Below are 21,043 nucleotides of genomic sequence, written 5' to 3' on the forward strand. Positions count from 1 at the left end.
GCGTGCATTTCTGCTGTGCCTGGAAAAAAATAATCATAATTTGTCCCCTTCAGTTTGTATGGAATGGAAGTAGCAGTGACCTATTTTGTCCACTAGAAGTTACTGAAACTACTATTTTCTAATAATGACTTGATTACAAATCATACAGTTAAAACCGTAGGTAAACATTTCTGTCCTTAAAGGGTTTACATTTTGTACATAAAATGGCAATAGCCTTGATAAGTATTAGAGTTTTTCAGGTTCTGTGTAGTATTATTATTTTTTTTAATAAGACCTTAGTTTGGTCATGCATTAGTAAGTTTGGATGTTGTCTGGAGTCGATCTTGTCTACTGTTGTACTCTGTCTGAGCGCGTGGTTTTATAAGAGAAGTACTGACCCACTTCATCTAGACCCGTTACTGCCAGTCCTGCTGCCCTCTGGCTGTATTGGACTGCCACGTTTCATCCATATCACATGGCCTCCACAGAGGAGACCTAGCATTAACCTCAAACGTTGCTGTTAGATATATGTGATGCAGTGTTGGTTCTTTTGATTGCTACTAAATGTTTCTTTTGACCCCTTTTTGAGCAAATTTGAAGTGTAAATGAGAATTTTCACACTTAAAATAGTTCATTCTGAAAAATAATTAACTGTGTTTTACACTGTTCATCAAGAATACACATTACAATTAAAATCCCCTAATATCATCGTTTTTATTTGTGTATTTATGAGGTTGGTGGGATTGAATGGACAAGTATAGCTAATGAGTGCATACTTCCTGCTTGTCCATTTGGAATAAAGTGTGAAAAATGTCTCCACACCCACACTATTAATACATGGGCCTACATACACAAGAATAGTAGTAACTGGTTACATATAATCTGAATTGGCCTATGTAATCAGATTCCAAAATTTAAGTAAATTTAATTAGATAAAATTACATTTTAAAATACTTTTTAATCATACTACAGTTAGGCTGCATTTTTTGAATTACATGATTATACAATAATAATTTACACAATAGCAATAACTTTTCAGTAATTAACTACTGAAAATAATATCTGATCCTGTTTCACCTAATGTATTTTTAATTGAAGTACCTGAAATTATTATTATACAATTTTTATGTAATGAAGTAGGCCTATCAAAATTTTATATTCATGGATCGCTGATGTTGGTTATGGTTACAAAACATGTAGGTAAACAATTTATTTAAGCAAGTGTTTTATTTGGTCATTTACAAGACTGTATACACTCAATCAGCTCAAATAGGAAAATACTTGAGAAATACTGGAAAGTACTGCACTAGCACTAGCAAGGCTACTGCTCATTAAACAAGGTTTAATGCCTTAGAAAAGTAGTATCCATAACTACAAGCTCTACTCTTCTGCACAGTGGTAACGATTGCACTGTGCAATGGAAACTTCGATGTTACAGAAACTCTTACAAATGTCAAATGTAACTGAACATTAAACATTAATAGATGCCTCCCTTCACTCAAAAACATAAAGTAGCATTTAATTTCAAAATTTACTCTCCATATCCAGCCATATGCAAGCATGCTAGGAACTAACAAACACCTCTAAAATAAAACTGCAAAATTGAACTAATTCACTTAAATTAAATAGGCAGCCTTCTTTTCTTAATTTTTTTAGTTTAATCAGTTCCCCAATTCAAGCACCAAAACTGCTTAAGTCTCCTAAAACAAAATGAGGAAAACGCATCTCTTGGTTTTATTAGTAAAAAGTCCTCATTTTTTTCTATACAACACTGAATCACAATTTCTTTAATGAAATCCACACATTATTTTTAATTATCACCTTAATTTTTTAGATGAAAATTACAAGACCCATGATTAATTTTTTACAGTGTAGTTGATGATAAATGGATTATAATATGTTCTTTGTATTTTTACAGGCTATCAGTATAGTACAGGATTATCCTGTTTAAATCAATGCGAAACAGGACATAGTTAAAATTAATCTGATTATATTATGTGAATGTGTAATGTATATGGATTAGCCTACGTTACTAACTACAAATTGTGTCAATATTAATATTTCTTTCCTTAATTGATTTGCTTAAATGTGTATATTGCAAAGTTTAGGTAGTGAACATGTGGACGTGGACCGGTTTTTGTTTCTCTGTCGAGGTGGTTTCGCCGCTGTGGATGACGTCACCCCGTGTTTCAGCACCACTGCGCTGTCCAGCCTCTCGCGACTCTCCTCCTCGCAGGACAGAATAACTTTCCCCTCAATCGATTCTTCACTGCAAACCTAACAGCGCGTTCTGCTGAGAGTGTGAAGCGCAGCAGTAGTCCAGGAAGGAGCTGGCTATGCTGTTTCTCTTGGCTTGATTTTTTTGGGGGGTAGCGTTTTGCTGCGGCGCTGTCCGTGACATTGCGGTTGGAAGAGCCGCCGGTGGACCGCGAATATGGCGGAGAACACTGTCAACACCGCTGTCAGCACAACGACAGGTGAGCGACTTGCGCAAAGGTAATATTCCTTCAATGATTCAGTGGTGTTTGCACGTGCATTACAGGACAATGACTTGCTTACACACTCAGATTTCCATGCTTATGATGCTACAGTGGGGCGATGAAGAACAATGACGTGCTCATTCGAATCATTTCCTTTTCCAAAGCTTAAAGTTGCCGTCTGATCTGTTAGACGAAAAACCCCCGAAGCTATGATTTATGACGCGTTTACATCGTAACAGGCCTTGCTGCACTTCGAGACCGGTTGTTCATTTATGACGTTTCCTTTTTTTTTTTAAGCCTGTCTGTTGAACACAATTGTTGGCGCGACTCAATGCAGGGGTTTATTATTTGTTTGATTGTTATTGTTATGGATGGGGCAAGTCCATTATTTCTGTACTGCGTTGTATTTTCATGGCAAGGGAGGCAGGGGCGATTCCAGGATTTTCATTTTAGGGGGACTCAGCCCTCAGGGGTATAAAATGGGTATTTAAAAATGAGTATATATCATCCCTCAAGGGTATAAAATGGCTATTATATATATATATATATATATATATATATATATACATACACACACACACACACAACTGAAAATGGCAACATTGTTTTATAAAGGTTATGCGTTCATTTGTGCTTCATCTGGAAGAAACCTGTTGTGTGAATACAGTGAAAACTTAGGCTACAGTACCGATTGCTCCCCCCATGATATTTTGTCATTTGCATTTATGACAAAGAACTGCATAAACACACACCTTGTCTGTGACTTACTCTGCGCTGCTGCGGTCTGCAGATTGAAAAAGAACGCGCTGAAAGACGGGGAGGAGCCGAGCGAAGTCTGCCTCCGTTTTCATATGAAACTTAAAGGGGACTGATGCGATCAAGAATTGTTTACTGTTCATGGAACTAATCGCAATTTTAGGGGGGGCTGACTAGTCATATCATACCCCCCCCCCCCCCAAATGTCCCGACGACGCCCATGATGGGAGGTTCTCGAAAGTTGATGGGGCGAGTACCGCCCAACGCTATGAAGTCAAACTCTTGATGAGATTAGAGCCGTTAATACTGAACCACGTCCATTTGCCAAATTAATTTAATGGAAAATCGATGGAGGGAGCTAGATCCGGCCAGTCGTGTGTGTGTGTGTGTGTGTGTGTGTGTGTGTGTGATCTAAGCAGCATCTGCAGAACTGTCGCTGTCCTAATGCATATTACTTCTGTGTCCAAACCATAGCCTACATGTACATTTGACACACATATTGACAGATCATTGTAGCACACTTGTGTTTTGACACGTTTAGGATAAAGTGATTTATAGTAGCATTAATAATAATATTACATATCTCTATATTCGGTAGGTGTGTGTGTGTGCAAATAAATCAGTATATTTATTATTATATTTATACAAACCAGATTCCAAAAAAGTTGTACAAATTGTGAGTAAAAAAGGAATGGAATAATTTACAAATCTCATAAATGTATATTTTATTCACAATAGAATATAGACAACATATCAAATGTTCAAAGTGAGATATTTTGAAATGTCAATGCCAAATATTGGCTCATTTTAGATTTCATGAGAGCTACACATTCCAAAAAAGTTGGGACAGGTAGAAATAAGAGGCTGGGAAAGTTAAATGTACATATAATGAACAGCTGCGGCGAAAAATATTGGAGCAATATCAGAAAGGAGTTTGAAATTATCATCATCTACAGTGCATAATATTATCCAAAAATTCAGAGAATCTGGAACAATCTCTTTGTGTAAGGGTCAAGGCCGGAAGACCATAATGGATGCCTGTGATCTTCGTGCCCTTAGACGGCACTGCATCACATACAGGAATGCTACTGTAATGGAAATCACAACATGGGCTCAGGAATACTTCCAGAAAACATTGTCGGTGAACACAATCCACCGTGCCATTAACCGTTGCCGCCTAAAACTCTATAGGTCAGAAAAGAAGCTATATCTAAACATGAAACAGAAGCGCAGGCATTTACTCTGGACCAAGGCTAATTTAAAATGCACTGTGGCAGCTTACACATCTGGAAAGGCACCATCAATGCTGAAAGGTATATCCAAGTTCTAGAACAACAGATGCTTCCATCCAGGCGTCGTCTCTTTCCGGGAAGACCTTGCATTTTCCAGCATGACAACGCCGGACCACATACTGTTCATCAATTACAACATCATGGCTGCATAGAAGATGGATCCAGGTACTGAAATGGCCAGACTGCAGTCCAGATCTTTCAACCATAGAAAACATTTGGCGCATCATAAAGAGGAAGATGCGACAAAGAAGACCTAAGACAGTTGAGCAACTAGAAGCCTGTGTTAGACAAGAATGGGACAACATTTCTATGCCTAAACTTGAGCAACTTATCTCATCAGTCCCCAGACGTTTGCAGACTGTTATTAAAAGAAGAGGGGATGCCGCACAGTGGTACACAACTTTTTTGAGATGTGTTGATGCCATGAAATTTTTCCCTTAAAATTATACATTTTCTCAGTTTAAACATTTGATATGTCATCTATGTTGTATTCTGAATTAAATATTGAAAATTCCACATCATTTCATTCTGTTTTTATTCACAATTTGTGCAGTGTCCCAACAGTTTTGGAATCAGGTTTGTATAACTAAATAAGCAAAATAGGGTCTTAGATTCTCAAATTATTTCCTTTAAGGTTTCCTTCAAGAGATATTTCTAATATTTTTATTTATACCATTCTTAATATCGAAACCATTTATGTATAGCAGATATATAAAGATATCATTATATGAAATGAATTTTCAAACACATTCAGAAATTTGATTAGTTGTTGTAATAGTTGCTTCTTTGACAAGAATTTAAAATCATGTCTTTAGATGATTGAAAATATATTGTATGTTCTACAGTATCTCTATTGTCTGTAGTTAGACCTCATTATTGTCAGGGGTTTTCTGCATGAACATGGCATGAGTATTTTTTAGTTGTAGTACTGTGTTGCATTGTTATGGAACTATATTTCATTGGGCTCACACATTCTCAGTCAGTTTTATGTCCACTCTGCTTCTTATAGCAGAGGATGTGTGTGTGAAGGGAATAGAGTTAGGGAAGTGGAGAGGAAAAAGGAGAGACCGAGCAGACAAAGGACACCATCATGAGTGAGCAATTTATTTAAAAGACGCATCATGCAGAGGATAGAAAGGAGGCTGAAAACTGAACTTAACTGAACTAAAAAGAACACCTGACATTGCATTTTCACTGCTCTGTCAAGAACCATTTTGGTATTTAATAGTTTAATAATTTTGGTTTATTTTTAGAACCCATTGTACCCTTCAAGGCACAAAATGCAAATTTGTTCTGTACTAATCTGTCTAATGTATTGATTGTCAGTGAACAGTGTTTATATGTTCTAGTGGATGCAGATCCCTGTGGATGAATGATATAACGTCTGACTCTATTAAGTGTATGTGTCTGTGAAATGACTGAATGAGCTTATAGGTGAGGCAAAAGTAACTAGGCCATGGCTTCAGATTCATAATCCAGTTCAAAATGAATCAGTGGTCTGTTCTTTGTCCTTGACTCGGAACAGAAATTAACACTCTGTATACCTTCATTTGCTCAACAGTAGTTCTGTAATGCTCTGTTTTATCTCTCTTTATATACTTATATGTGTGTGTCTTTATAACTCAGATACAATATCTCTGTTAATAAGACCAGCTATGTATGTCAAGGTCCCAAGCTTGCCATTTCAACCAGTTTTCATCCCTGTTGGTGTGTTCTTTTTTTTTCTCTCAGCTGTCACTAAAGTAATGACATCACCTTTAACTCCGGAAAAGAGACCGCAAATCAATAGCCATGGATCACCAACTTACCAGAAAACCAACCAAGGCAGCCCTTCTCCAAAACACAGTAAGATCAGCCTACATTAATTTGCAAAAGCACAGATTTTGGTTAACAACAGTGTGAGTGTGTGGTGTGTTGGTGTTTGTTTATACATTTTCTCCTTCATCCTCGTCCTTTGTGTTCATCCTGAAGCTGATGCTCTGACCCCACCCACTGTCACCGAAAAGAAAACTCAAACCAACGGGCACGCTTCACCTTCACGCCATCCACCCAATACCAACGCACTCGCAGGTAAACAGTGTAAGTCCCACAGTTTCTGTTGCTGTCGTGTGGATGTCATCTGTCTTATCTGATTATGTGTCTGAAAGCAGCTCAAGCTGTGTAAAAATGTCTAAGAGATAGAGTGTCTATTTTCCTTTGTTTTTATGCTTTCCTCTCTCTCTCTCAAAGATATGGAAGGCTATTTGAAGACAGATGATAGAATGCGACTTGCCAAGGAGAGACGTGAAGAGAGAGAGAAGAGTTTGGGTAAGTGTAACTGTTGGTGTCTCTGAATGTGTGTGTGCATTGAATACAGATTAGTGACTCACAGGGGCGATTCTATAAGATTTCGGAGGAATATGAGATGAAGGTTTAATCTATGCAATTCAGATTATTTTACTCAAATGTATTAAACCACATCAAAGGTCTATATTTTATCAGTCCATGCATTCTTGGACCTATGATCTTAGTGTCACTAGCACTATGATTTACTGTTTGAACCACTGCAATAAATAACTGGAACATCATTTTCTAAATCAAATTAATATTCATATTGCACTGGACAGGATTTAGTGATTTTCACAGGACGTTAGATGCAGTGCAACTCTAGGATAACAAAACTTTACTTCACGCATACATTAACACAATGCAAATTGCCAAAGGTTTTGTCCCATCTAGTGTATATTTACATAGAGAACAGCCCCAAAATTGCTGAAGCTGTCGGTAACAATGATGATGAGCTTTGAGATTGCTGGTGTTGTTTAATAACAAGCCAAAATGAAGTAAATAGTTTCTCTCTCTCAGCTGCACGGGAGCAAGCTATAAAGGAGAAGGAAAGGCGGGCTCAGCTGCAGTATGAGAAGACGGTGGAAGAGCGCTGGAAGCGGCTGGAGGAGCAGAGACAGAAGGAGGAGCTTCGCAGAGCAGCTGTGGAGGAGAAGAGAAGACAGCAGCTGGAGGAGGAGAAGGTCAGAGATCTAATCAAATGCATCTTTCCTAGGACTCGATGTCCAAGCAAGAAGTCATGAAAGGGCAGACACTGTTTTTGTTCATTTAAGATGGACACGAGATGCTATCCTTCCCTTGACCTTTCAAAAGATTTTTGCGTATGGTACTGATATGCCAGATGTCAGGACACAATTAGATAATCATTCAGTCCAGCCAGTCAACTGCAACCCTCTTTTGTAAATAATTTTAGGCCAATTAGGAATGCATGTATTGTGAATATATTTAGGCCTGAATTGTGAATAAATTCATACGGTGCAATGTAAAACCATCCAACGAGTTTAAGAGAAAAAAAAAACACACAATATTTTGTGTTGTGCAAAATGACATGTTTAGCAATTGCACTGTATCTATGGCAATGAATTCCTGCCTTGCCATGTAATATCACCCGCCCACAGGGCAGACACTATTCTTACACACTCATTTATCTGTTATGAGCCTGAGTGTTTACTGGGTTCCATGGCTTGTGATACTTCTCCAATCAGAGGGATTTATCAGAGACTTTATTTTAATCCTTGTCTCTCGCTGGGCTACGGATTCATTATTCTTCTCAAACACGGCCTTCATCTGCCACACAGTAAGCTTTCACAACTATGTTCAATTTGGAAAGGCTAGTCCTGAAAAGGAGTGGGGAAAGAACGAAAGAGGAACAAAGTGGCATGCGGGGGAGGTGATGCTGGACTCAACAAATGTTGCTGGAACCATTTTCATAGATGCAAAGCAAAGCAAATACCAATGGAAGCTTAAAAGAGATGGCTGAAATTTGCTTCATAAATTGCCATGTCTATATTGGAGGATGCAACTATTCATGTGGTGCCTATTAGTGCCATCTCTGTACTGCGAATGTTTTAGGAAGTTAATGTTTTAGAACTTAATGAAGTAAGTAAGTAAGGTGCTATTTAGTACTTGATTTGGCACTACACTGCCAAAAGTTTGGGGTTAGTACAATTTATTTTCAGAAAAAAGTATCTTATGCTCATTAAGCCTGCATTAATTCGATTAAAAATACAGTAATAAGACTGTAATATTGTGAAATATAATTACAACTTAAAATAATTTTTTTCTATTTTAATATATTTTAAAATGTAATTTATTCTTGAGCTGAGTTTTCAGCATCATTACTCCGGTCTTCAGTGACACATGATCCTTCTATATATGCTGATCATTCTAATATGCTTATTTGAACATTTCTTGTTATTTATGTTGAAGTGTTGTGCTGTTTAATATTTGTGTTGAAAACTTTTTATAAATTATGAACTTTTGAAGAATTATGAGCAAAAACAACAACACTGGTTTGAAATGGAAATCTTTTGTAACATTATGCATTTCTTTACTGCGACTTTTGATTGATTTAATGCATCCTTGAGTAAAAGTGTTACTTTCTTTCAAAAATAAATAAATGACCCCAAACTTTTGAACATATATAGGCAATCATATGGAATTATGGGTAGTGTAGATGAAGATCATTCTTCTGTCAGTGCATATATCTACAACCCTTTTGGTTGTACTGGTGTTGTTGGTGTAAATGTCCACTGGTGAAGTGAGTGTCTGGTGTTTCCTGTGCTTGAACGGCACACACAGGAGCGTCTGGAAACTCTGATGAGGAAATCACTGGAGCGCAGCTTGCACCTGGAGAACAGGAATAAACGCTGGGCATGGGGTCCCAACGGCACCACTCAAGGTGAGTGTAATGCACTCGCAGCACACTGGATGAAGAAAAACAGAGACTGAGAGGAGGGGAGTGAGCAGTGATGGAGTGAGAATGAAAGTAAGGCACTATTGTGAGGAAATGTTTCATGATGTGGTGGATTTCAACAGTCAACTCAGGTTCAACTCATGAAAATGCTTCTGTGTTGCTTTTGTTCAAACTAAATTTGATTTCATTTGTTTAGCATTTTTTCTTCTCCATTTATTTTAAGGATTTCAAGAATATTTATTTTCTATTTTCGACAGTGTTAAGAAGCTGTCACAGAGCTGCTGTGCCACTGCAGTGCAGTGTGTCCTTACATTTTATATGATTTTCGTCTGGGTTTTAGGACACGGTGTTACTAGAACTCAGGTTTCATACTTCAGCTCATCAGAGGAAGGACAGGCGGGCATGAGTGAGTCAGCGCTTTCTGTGTGCTGCGCCTCTTTCCTATTTGATTGATTTAGATACAAGCACATTAATTGGTTAAGAAATTGGTTATTGATTTGGGCCTTAGATTTAATCATTCAAGAAGCTAGGGATGTTCAGAAGGAAGAAAGCTTGTTGTTTTATTTTTTTTATAGTTATTTAACTATTTCCTGTTATGATTTTAAATCTTCATTCAACCTCAGAATGTTCTGAAGTGAAGAGGTGCTAAAGTCTAAAATAAAAATAAATGATTTAAATGATGAAGGTTAACCCTGCCAGCTTTAAATGTTTAAGAGTGATTAACAGTTCAAAACATTTGTTAGAAATTTAGAAAAATAATCAAATGTAATCAGTTACTATCCCTTTTTTCCCCCAGAAATGTGAATGTTTATTGATAAGACTCATGAAAAGTGTGTTCTGATGTGTTTTGATGATCGTGGTGTGTGAATGTGAAGGATGCAGGTTTTGAGTTTGAGTGTGTCTGAATCAGCTCAGCTCTGCTCATTGTGTCTGGCTGCCATGCTTAAAGAGAGCCAGAGGATGTGGTGAAGTGTTTAGACACCACCCCAAAAACACACACTTCACCTAAGGGTGCCCAGTCTGTCCATAACGCTCTGCTGTGCTCTACCGTGACCTTATCGCCCAGGTGACTGGGAGAATGCCCCGCCTCCTCTCTCTGCTGCCTCCGCCCTCTCCCATGACCTCGCTGCCCCCTCTCCTGCTGCAATCGAATCAGGCAACGGTATGAACCCTAGCTGGCCATTTCTCATCCCCTCTTACCCCTGTCCCCTCGGATTGACACCATTTTTGGTTTCCATCCCAAAACTCTAAACCAGCCTGCTCTCCTTCCCCCGTTCCTGCTTGAGCACATAGGGGCCTAAGTGGGGTGAATGCTTGCATATCCACATATGTCCCAGCTGCATTTCAGGTCTCAAATATTTTAGGCCTGTTCATAAATGCTATGTAAAAATATTTGCAAGATGCAAGAAAAGGGGATGAAAAGAGGAGGCTGCTTTCAAGTAAAATTATGTCCAGTGTTTGTTTTGCTGAGCAATTCACATGCTGCTATACCTCATCTGAATGTACAGTGCCTTGTAGAAGTATTCAGACCAAGTATCTCAATCACTGAATTACAAATTCTTCATCGACATTCAGTTTCATGTAATTTTTCTACTATTTCTAAGCACTGAAAAAATTAGTAGTGTTTGCTATGGCAAGTGCTAATGCTTTTTTAAATATTCTGACTTTGGATATTTGCTTGATGGGTGATAAAACTGGCCAACAACAACAAAAACTGCATATAGGCTTAAGGTGCAATCACATTGTCTGTTGTTCTGTGAGTTTTTCATGGGCAAATTCCAGACCTTTGATTATAAATGCATGTGATGCTAAATTTCATGTGAGAGTGAAAGATTTTCAAAATTGGTCACACAGACCAATTTTACAATAAAGGAGAAATCTGAGCCATATCTTGTGACCAGGTATCACACCTGGGGATGAGTTCAGTACAAACACATAGAAACCACCAAGAACACGCTAGAATACTCATGTCAACATGCTAGCAACACCCTGGCAACCATCTAGAAAACCCCTGAATCAAGATAGGACAGAACAAATTTTTACCAATTTTTGGTAATGTATAAAAAATACCCATTAATCTTGTGAAAAAAAACAAAACAAAAACCTTGGTGAAAAACAGGCTAATTTCTGGTCTCAGTTCAGCTGATAATCTTTGTCTCTTTTTCATTATGGTGGTAAGCCATATCAGTGCTTGGAAATAAAAACATCATAGAATGAGAGAAATGATGAATTCTTTTGCACAGCACTGTATATTCAGTGTGCACTTGCTCTGTGGCTCAATACTTGGTTGGTGAAAGTCAAAGCAAATCTGAATGTCTGTGTGCTGCTGTGTCTCTTTGCGTGTGTTGTACTGATTGTGAGTGTACGTTTTTATATATATATACTTACAAATTCATGTGTGTGAACTAGTATTTTAATCACAGTGATGTGGATCTTCTGATATTGAAGTGTGTGTGCATGTCTCTGTTCTTGGGTGGTTTTTCTTTCTAATTAGATCTCAGTTTAATTGTTTTATTTATTTAAGAGGCATGGGCACATTAACATAACCACACACACACACACACACACACACACAAATACTTGTATTTGTGGTTTACGGGGACTCTCCATAGGTGTAATGGTTTTTATACTGTACAAACTGTATTTTTTATCGCCCTACACCTAAACATACCCCGTACAGAAAACTACTGGCAATTTTTGAATATCATAAAACACTGTTTTGTGTTTTTTAAGCCCAGGAAGTGTCCTCATAAACCATGTTTAAATTGTAGTACCCATGTCATTATACACAATTATGTCCTCATAAACCATAAATGTGACCCTGGACCACAAAACGAGTCTTAAGTAGACATTTTTAGAAATTGAGATTCATACATAATCTAAAAGCTGAATAAATAAGCTTTCCATTGTTGTATCGTTTGTTAGGATCAAGCAGTATTTGTCCAAGATACAACTATTTGAAAATCTGGAATCTGAGGGTGAAAAACAAAAACAAAAATCAAAATACTGGGGAAATCACCTTCAAATTTTTCCAAATGAATTCTTAGCAATGCAAAAATTAAGTTTTGATTTATGGTAGTAAATTTACAAAATATCTTCATGGAACATGATCTTTACTTAATGTCCTAATGATTTTTGGCATAAAAGAAAAATGTATAATATTGACCCATACAATATTTTTTTTTGGCTATTGCTAAAAAAATATACCCCAGCGACTTAAGACTTAAGGTTTTGTGGTTGAGGGTTACATACACCAGTACACACACAAAGTGTATTATCTTATTAAATCTTCACACAGTAGCTGAATCACATCTTTGTTCATTTGTACCACTGAATAAAGTTTTTGCTTGTTTTGTTTTAGATAACCAAGGAGTGTGTATGTGTGTACATGTGGCTTGCTTAATGTTTAATGTCGTTTTTTACACCGTGCAGCCACAAGTGGTAATATTGACAGATCTGCTCTGACCAGGAAATGCTCCCATGTCTCTCTCACGCAGTGCCCTCCAGTCCTCACAGGTTACCATACAGAGGCTCACCGAGTCGAAGAAGAAACAACCCTGTGCCAACAGAAGAGTCCAGTAGAGCTCTCAGTGCCCCCAACACACCCAAGGTCAGGACAGATCTGGAACAAACACAAAAACACACCTCTTCTGTTCATAGGGGCACAAGACAACAGCTTTGAATAAAATAGGAGTGTACTCCGTTATGTACTGTATGTATATGTTTAATGTTTTATAATAGCTTCAATAACTAACATTTTTTTAATTTTGAAGCATGTTTTGCTATGCTATTACAGCAGCTAGTTATCAGCTACTATTCTAAATAAATAAATTATTATTCATTAACCTAGTGAAAAATAAATATACAAAAAAAATTGGAATTCCCCAGTGGAATGTTATTTCATTTTTCTGTGAAATATTTGTGTTTGTTGCAGAAGGAGAGATTGCGTAGAGAGAGGAGGACTGGTTCTCCGGCCACAGGTTCTCCGGTTAGACGAGCTAAATCTCCTGCTGATGTTACCCGGCGCTCTGCCTCACCTGCCACACCTAAGTAAGACATACCCACACACACACACACACACACACACTCACATATACACATATCTAGATATATTATTTTCAGCATATATGTAAGATGTTTACAAAGTGACCTGTGATTAATTACATGTTTTATCAGAAATGTGCTGACTATAAGCATCAGTTCTCTCTTCGTATGCTTTGAAGGTTATTGCCTAAGAGTCGTACTCAGTCGCCCTGTACAGTGCGGCAGTATCCACCCTCCCCTATGAAACACAGACCTGCCACACCGGTCAGTGACAGCAACAGGAAGACAGAAGACAAGCAAGCTGAGGACATCAGAAGCCAGGATCCTAAGGAGGGCAGGTCTCTCAAGACTGAAATCAATCCTAACAGGAGCCCTAACAGTGAAAGTCCGGATAAGGAACCAAAAATGGAGACAAGTGTTTCCAGCACACCACCTCCAGAAAGAAGAACAATAAAGATAGAAAATCACATTAATGGGTCAAAGGAGAAGAAAAGTGCAGTTTTAGAAAACCAACAGAAGAAGGATGAAAAGGTGGAGACCCCTGAGAAAAAAAATTCCAAATCAAACTGTAATGATGTGACTGCAGGTGGGTCTGAAACCTGGAAGTGTGAATGTGAACCTCCTTCAACGCACTAGTGCAGACTTACTTTATCATACAGACCGCTATCGTACTGGTCATTTATAATATATTAATGACCAGTATATAATACACACACACACACACACATACACAAAATACATTTTAATCTGCTGTGTTTCTGCCAACATTTCAGGTGCTTTCTGTATGTGTTTTTCAATTGAATTTATTTGTAAAGCATTCAAAACCACAAAGTTCATAACTACTATATAATTATGAGAAACTGAAAGATATCTTATAAAAATTCAGAAATAAAAGATTTTAAAATAAAATTTTAAATAAAAAAAAGTGAGTGTATATACATACTATAAGATTTTGATCATGCTGTATAAATTAAATTAAAAATTAAATTCATGCATTTAGCAGATGCCTTTATCCAAAGCGACATACAGTGCCTTCAGGCTATCAATTTTTACCATGCATACATAACCTCATTAGTATAAATGATGTATAAATTTGGCCCTTGGGACTAAAGGGATCCCTTCCTTATTTTTTGAACTTATTAAAACTAATTTTAACTGCAATGATATTCATCATTTGTATTTATGCTTTTCTCATTCACGGCAGCTTTAAATTGTGAAGATGGTTTACATTCGCTTATCTTGTTTTACTCTCTCACAGAGCCTTCACCTCTGAACTCTCCTGGCAAGGTGGTTACTGGAACGACAGACGCTGAGGAGGCGTCTCGTCTGCTTGCAGAACGCAGACGTCTGGCCAGAGTTCTGAAGGAACAGGAGGAGAAACAACGCAGGGAATTGGAGGAGCAGGAAAAGTATGCGTGTGTATGACTGATGCTGTATTTCTGTGAACTAGTGTACAAAGCGTTCAGTGCTTGTCGAACATGACTCAGACATTTCTAATGAGTATGCGTTGCATAACTGTGTTAACAAATGTTTTGGAATCTTGTGCTAGAAATTGTAATCTGTGGGGTTTCTGCCAGTTTTTCAATTCAAATGTATTTGTAAAGAACTTAAAAAACCACAAAGTATCACAATGCTGCACAATTATGAGTCTGAAAGGTATCTAATGAAAAGACAGAAATAAAAGATCATTTAAAATTTTAAATGCATGAAAAAGGGATTTGAATACTTTGCCAGAGAGACGTTTGAATGTCGCGTGAATACAAGAGTGAGATTTTGGTGATAAAAGACACCAGAGTGACGTGTTGTGATGAGGCTGTGTTGGTCTGTGTCATTTTCAGAATAAAGAGTGAGCAGATTAAGAAGAGGCAGCTGGAGGAAAGAGCTCGACAAGAAGAGAAAGCTCGTCAAGCTAATGAGGAGAAATGTAGACAAGAGCAAGAACGGAAGAAGAGAGAGCAAGAAGAGAAAAAACAGAAGGAGAAGGAGCTTCAGGCTCAGATGGAGAAAGAGGTCAGAAGATTTAAAGTGAAATTAGCCTTTTAAGTCACTGGACCAAAATGCATTAGCTTGCTCTAAACTTCTGAAGCATGTAGAATCCTGTTTCAAGGCCAACAACAAACAATGACAATAAATCATTTTACATGGGTCCCAAATTTATTTTCACTCATTATCCTTTTTTTTTACTCCACTCTTCTAAATATTCAATTTCTCCGCAAGAAGTATGAAGGAATCAAGTAATAAGGCCAAGTACATACTGCAGTTAAATATGGTTCTAAATCTGAACTGCTCATATCTATATCAGTCTTTTTATCAGTTGATCTGTCTGTAGATCCCTATCCTTCAGTTGTGTCTGTGTGTTTAATAGAAAGTGGAGGCAGAGATTCGTGCTCAAAAGGATGCTGAGCGTCAGCGGCAGGAGAGAGAGCTTTTCAAACAGCAGGAGGAGCAGGAAAGACAACAACGAAAAAAGGTAACGACCAGCAGCAAGCCACCCCTAGTGAAACATAAACATCCTAAAATGTATTTGAAATACATTTATTTCATGCTACTTATTTATGTGCTCAATAAAAAATTGCACCCTGCCTGTAATTGTACTTTTTGAATAAAAAGCTGGAATACTTAAAATCTGCATATTTTGTACTTTAATGCACTTCAATTGTGCCGAGGTCTAAAAGATAGATATACTGATGTATATTTGAGTGTGCTGAAGTGGAACTATTGCAATATACTTTAGTTACACTTTAAATGTCTTGCATATTGATATTATACAGGGATCATACAATCCTTAATAATACTGATATTAAAATACTATATATATTAAGAAATAATAATTATAATTAACTATAATATATCAGTAAGTCATAAGTGAAGTCAATAAATATGTATAATATAATATAATATAAAAAAATATCCATAGAAAATACTAAAATGTGCTTAAATTGTGTTCTGCAGAGAATTGACGAAATAATGAAGAGAACCAGGAAGAGTGATGGTGAGATGAAGGTATTAAAACTGAAGGAAACAAACTGTTCAGTATCTTCAGTGAGCTGAATAAAGTATGTGTACTACACTGTACATTGGTAAAGTGTTACTCATCATACAAAAAAGCAGTTAAGTTAGACTTGTAGAGCTGAGACAAATACCTGCATGGATTAACATCCACGTGAACGGGGCGTAAATACCCCTTTTTGTGTTAAGTAAAAAAAGTAGAGCGTAAATGATTGCTCTGAAAGGTAAAGTAACAGAATGACCTGATATTCACACAGAGAGAGGACAGCCCAGAGCCCTTGTCTCCTGTCTCCCACCCCATCTCTCCTCCAGGTACGACTCACTATGTCAGTAGCAACATCTTGAAGTATTATTGGGTGTTTTTTCTATGTGGCTATCCTTAGAAATGATACCCGTGCATTGAGGGTTGCCTGTTTTGTGAATGCATCTAAAAGTGTTCACTACTGCCAGTCATCGTCCGTTTGAGACTGTTCTCACCCTAGAGGCAAATGTGTATATACTGCTAATGCATCAGGCCAGCCCTGCTGGTGTTTTTCCATCGCTGCAGTATCTGCAGCAGCTGCAGGAGAGGGCAGCAGGGGATCGGATTCTGTCAAAGGTTGTGTTCAAGGTGATCTATTCAAAGTCTGCACTGACTATATTTAGTCTGCTCCCCATTAAGATGCAATCATTTGTGTGGTTTTTGAATATATTGGGTGTTTTAGAAAGATGTGTTTGTGACACAATGCACATAATGAATCACAAAATACAAAAACAACCAGTGTACAAAATGTTCAGTTCAGTTGTCTTGCCATCACTAGATGTCTCGAATGTGACTTATATATTTATAATATGTTAAGAAATGTTTTGCAGTCTTGGGCTAGAGGAATATCTACTACTAGTGAAATTTTATTTACACTATAATACTTAGAAAGGATGCATTAAATTGAACTAAAGTGGCAGTAAATATGTGTTACAGTAATATGTATTTCAAAATAAAAATGATTCCCTGAACTATTCATTCATCAAGGAACCATGAAAACAGTGTATCATGGTTTCCACAAAAAATATTAAGCAGCACAACTGTTTTTAACCTTGATGATAAGAAGATGTGTTTCTTGAGGACCAAATCAGCCAATTAGAAAGATTTCTGAACACTAAGTTTTGCTATTACAGGAATAAATTACATTTTAAAATATATTAAAGAAAAAAGGTGTTTTAAATTGTAATGATATTTAATAAAAAACATAAAAAAACAATAAACAACTTAACAAAATATATGTAATATATACAGTATGTGTTTTTGTCTTAAGTTCTTTTAAAAAAATGTGTGCCTTTGACATCTGTTAAAACATTTGCAGACTAATATCAATCTTAAAATATTATTCACTATCATAACTGTCCAACGCACCTTTCTTCTCAGGTCGTAACCATTTGATCTCAAATTCTCAAGTCAAATCTCAGGCCAGCTCCATTCAGACAACATCTGTGCACGGCCAGACCGACAAACAGGAGAGTCCAGGGAAACGACCAGAGAATGGACATGCGAATGAACAGATGAACTCACCTGCTCACATGCCATCAAAAAATCCCTTCTTGAACACCCATGTGAACATGAACTCTGCTGCGGGTAAAACACAAGAGAAAGAAAAGGTAAGTGAAGAGAATGCCAAGACTATTAGACAAGAGAGCAAAGAGGTAAAGACCCAAAGTTTACAAATGAAGGAGGAGATAAAGCGAGAAGACGCATCAGCAGCAAAGGTGCAGGTAACCCCGCTGAAGAGCTCGCCTGAAAACACAGTAGCAAATATTAAGAGTATTGTGATGACAGACAATAAATCCCAAGTGAAAGCGCCTGCAAATACTCCCACTCACAACAACCTGACCAATGGAAAAAGCCAAACTATCACTCAGGTGGTCAAACAGGAGGCCAATATCCAAGTGAAAACACCTGATTCTGTACAAATGAATGGACAGGCCACAGCTCAGGGACCCAAGAAGGAAATCACTGTGAAGAAGTCTGACATCCCTCATGCTAATGGACAGGGGAGCTCAACGGTAACTGTCCCGCAAGCAAAGACTGTCCCTCAGGCTGGTGGACATATGATAACACAGAAACCAAAGGAGAGTGGGAACGACGAGCCGCCCTCTTCATTGACCCCATTGTCAGAGTCCAAACCCCCTCTGCCTCTTATTCGTCTGGAGGGGAAGAGCGGAGCGGCAGATGAAGTGCAGTACATGGAAGTTAGGTGAGTACATATCCTGTACACTTGACTGCCCTACACCGACCAGGTAGGAACTACATCCCAGTAAGACAAAAGGTTAAAAAATCTTTAAAAAAAGAGAGAATAAAATGTTTTTTCACACATTTATCCACAGCAACCTGACATATCCTATATTACTATATGCAATGTAATCATTATTGAGACCTGGTTTATACAAGACAGTATATATACTGTACAGAAAAAAGTACTGTAACATAGTTATGTAAGAAAGTATATATATATATATATATATATATATATATATATATATATATATATATATATATATGTGTGTGTGTGTGTGTGTGTGTGTGTGTGTGTATATATATATATATATATATATATATATGTGTGTGTGTGTGTGTATATATATTACAAAATACATTCATATACTTAAATGTATAAATCCCATATCCAGTCGAAAATCCAGTCTAGCATATTTATTAGCAGTAAAAATACATTTCATAATGTAAATTACAATTAAATTCTGTAATTTGTATCTTTGGTATGCAATTCATTATTCTGATTGGAGATTGACCCATTATCAGTATTTGGATAAGGCCTTACTATCTCGAAGTACCTTAAATTTACTGGGTATTTTGTGGTCTTCTTTGTATTCTCAGCCCCGTTTCAAAGGAGGAACTCATTTCCATCCCAGAATTCACGCCAGTGAACTCTCCCCAGCAGAATGGAATGAGTAACATGCGTGCTCTTGAGGACCTGTTGGATCTGACCGGACAAGTGGCTTATCCCAGACTCTCTCCTGCTGCCAGCCTGGGCGACTGCAACAAGAATCTAATAGAAGGGATCTGTAGCCCTGGAGCCGACTCGAAACTCATTCCCACCAACCCTCCAGCCTCTGACAAACACCACGTACAATAATGGTACAAGTTCTAAATAAAAATATGAATTTCTTTGATAAAAAAAAAAAGTTACTGACACTGGAGTTTTGAACTATTAATTCCTCACAAGTCTAGTAAGTTCCAAATAGATTTATGTCCAAGTAAATTTTTGTTCATATTTTGTTCATATCTGTTTTGTCATCATAAACACATATTTTCCTCTATTTACCAGGTAATGTGACAGACCACATTTGTGAAGCTGACTGCAGTGGGATAACTGCTCATCTCTTTTAACAGAAAAGAAAAGAAAGTGGAAATAAAGGAAGAAAATACTCCTGGGCATAAGCGCAAAATTTGTCTGTCTGGTTTCAGTGTTGCCCTAATTAAAAATGATGTCCTTCTGCCTTTAATCTTTACAGCACAAAAACCTAGTGTATTGTGTTCACCAAACGTGTGTGTTGTGTGTATGTTTATATACGTACAGATGTGGATGGCTAAAATTGCTGGGAAGAGGGTTTGGACATAATACTTTGAAGGTATCTTATGCCAGAGTTCAACATTTTCCAATGACATTGTCATTATTGGATAGAGACAGAACACTGATTGGTTACACTCATATTTTAGGAAGCATAACTGTATGAAGTAATACTTAGTGTGAAATATTAACTCTTTATAGTTAGAATACATGATAAAAGATTTCTTTGCCAGTTGACCTGCTCTCTCAGTATTATTATGAACTGTTTTGTTGAGGAATTGCTGTGTATTTTAATCTCAACTAACATCTGCATTGCATCACACTGTATTAAACCCCCAGTTTGCTATGAAATGCTTGTACCGCAGGACATTAGCACATTAGAGAAATATGAACATCAGTGAATACAGCATGTTATTATAAAAATAATTAATGGCAGTAAGCCCATTTTAAAGCCCTAGTTTACCAGTAATTAGTCTCATATTCTTCCTCTGGTGTCATCATTGTGCTTAACAATGTAGTTTCAGTCTCAGAAGTTCTTTTGACAAATGTTAACCAGTTATATTGGAGTCCTGACTTTATTCCTTAACACTGAAGAAGTGTTGTGGTCCAAACCAAAAACCCATTGATATTCTTTAACTTACCTGAACACTTCATTAGTCTATGGGTGAAGCAGGTATACATGTGTTTGGAGTGGGTGGGTATGAGAGTTGACAGCTTTGTTGTTTGTTATATATAGTGTGGATGCACAAAAAAAAGCTTACTTGAAAAACTGTTTAATTAGCCTGCAGGGAACTTCTAAACTTCTCCAAGTGTCTCAGCTTCAATCTCTAAATACAGTACAACAGTGACTTCAAGTTGTGATTACTGTAGATGATGTGCATGGTGGCATGAGCATCAAGCCATAATTATATGCCTAGAAATAAACCAATAAACTGTCTTTACCAGTTTATGTGTCTCCAGTACTTGATGGAATGGTCTTTTAATCCCCCCCCCCATTACATGTAATGTACATAAGACCTTGTTTATAGGCACACTTTGAAAAAGACAATATATTATCAGAATATAAATGACCACTCTGGCTAGAACACTGCATGATTCATAAAATTTAGTCTAAGGAGGTTTTTTTATATATATAAATCTAATGGCCACTGAAATGCATAAGCTGTTAAACAATAAATGCAA

The 21,043-nt window shown here is 37.2% G+C and overlaps 1 protein-coding gene across 4 annotated transcripts; it reads left to right on the forward strand.

Annotated features, from left to right (window-relative positions):
• Nucleotides 1-2,154: 2,154 nt before the first annotated feature.
• map7d2a (MAP7 domain containing 2a) lies at nucleotides 2,155-20,808 on the forward strand. 4 transcript variants are annotated; one of them, XM_052556083.1, is made up of 18 exons: nucleotides 2,155-2,475; nucleotides 6,239-6,352; nucleotides 6,479-6,586; nucleotides 6,737-6,814; nucleotides 7,352-7,515; nucleotides 9,134-9,233; nucleotides 10,315-10,410; nucleotides 12,746-12,858; nucleotides 13,183-13,298; nucleotides 13,472-13,878; nucleotides 14,551-14,701; nucleotides 15,131-15,302; nucleotides 15,658-15,762; nucleotides 16,245-16,295; nucleotides 16,559-16,613; nucleotides 17,704-18,529; nucleotides 19,168-19,428; nucleotides 19,619-20,808. In XM_052556083.1, exons 2-17 carry the CDS (start codon nucleotides 6,253-6,255, stop codon nucleotides 19,424-19,426), a joined length of 2,901 nt encoding a protein of 966 aa, XP_052412043.1. In that variant the 5' UTR covers nucleotides 2,155-2,475; nucleotides 6,239-6,252; the 3' UTR covers nucleotides 19,427-19,428; nucleotides 19,619-20,808. The 4 variants fall into 4 exon arrangements, with proteins under 4 accessions (XP_052412043.1, XP_052412041.1, XP_052412042.1 ...); XM_052556081.1 differs by having other exon boundaries at nucleotides 2,155-2,456; XM_052556082.1 differs by having other exon boundaries at nucleotides 2,155-2,456; nucleotides 6,479-6,577.
• The last annotated feature ends 235 nt before the right edge of the window (nucleotides 20,809-21,043 follow it).

The sequence above is a fragment of the Carassius gibelio genome, chromosome B5 (genome assembly GCF_023724105.1).
Source record: "Carassius gibelio isolate Cgi1373 ecotype wild population from Czech Republic chromosome B5, carGib1.2-hapl.c, whole genome shotgun sequence".
In the NCBI taxonomy this organism is placed as follows: domain Eukaryota; kingdom Metazoa; phylum Chordata; class Actinopteri; order Cypriniformes; family Cyprinidae; genus Carassius; species Carassius gibelio.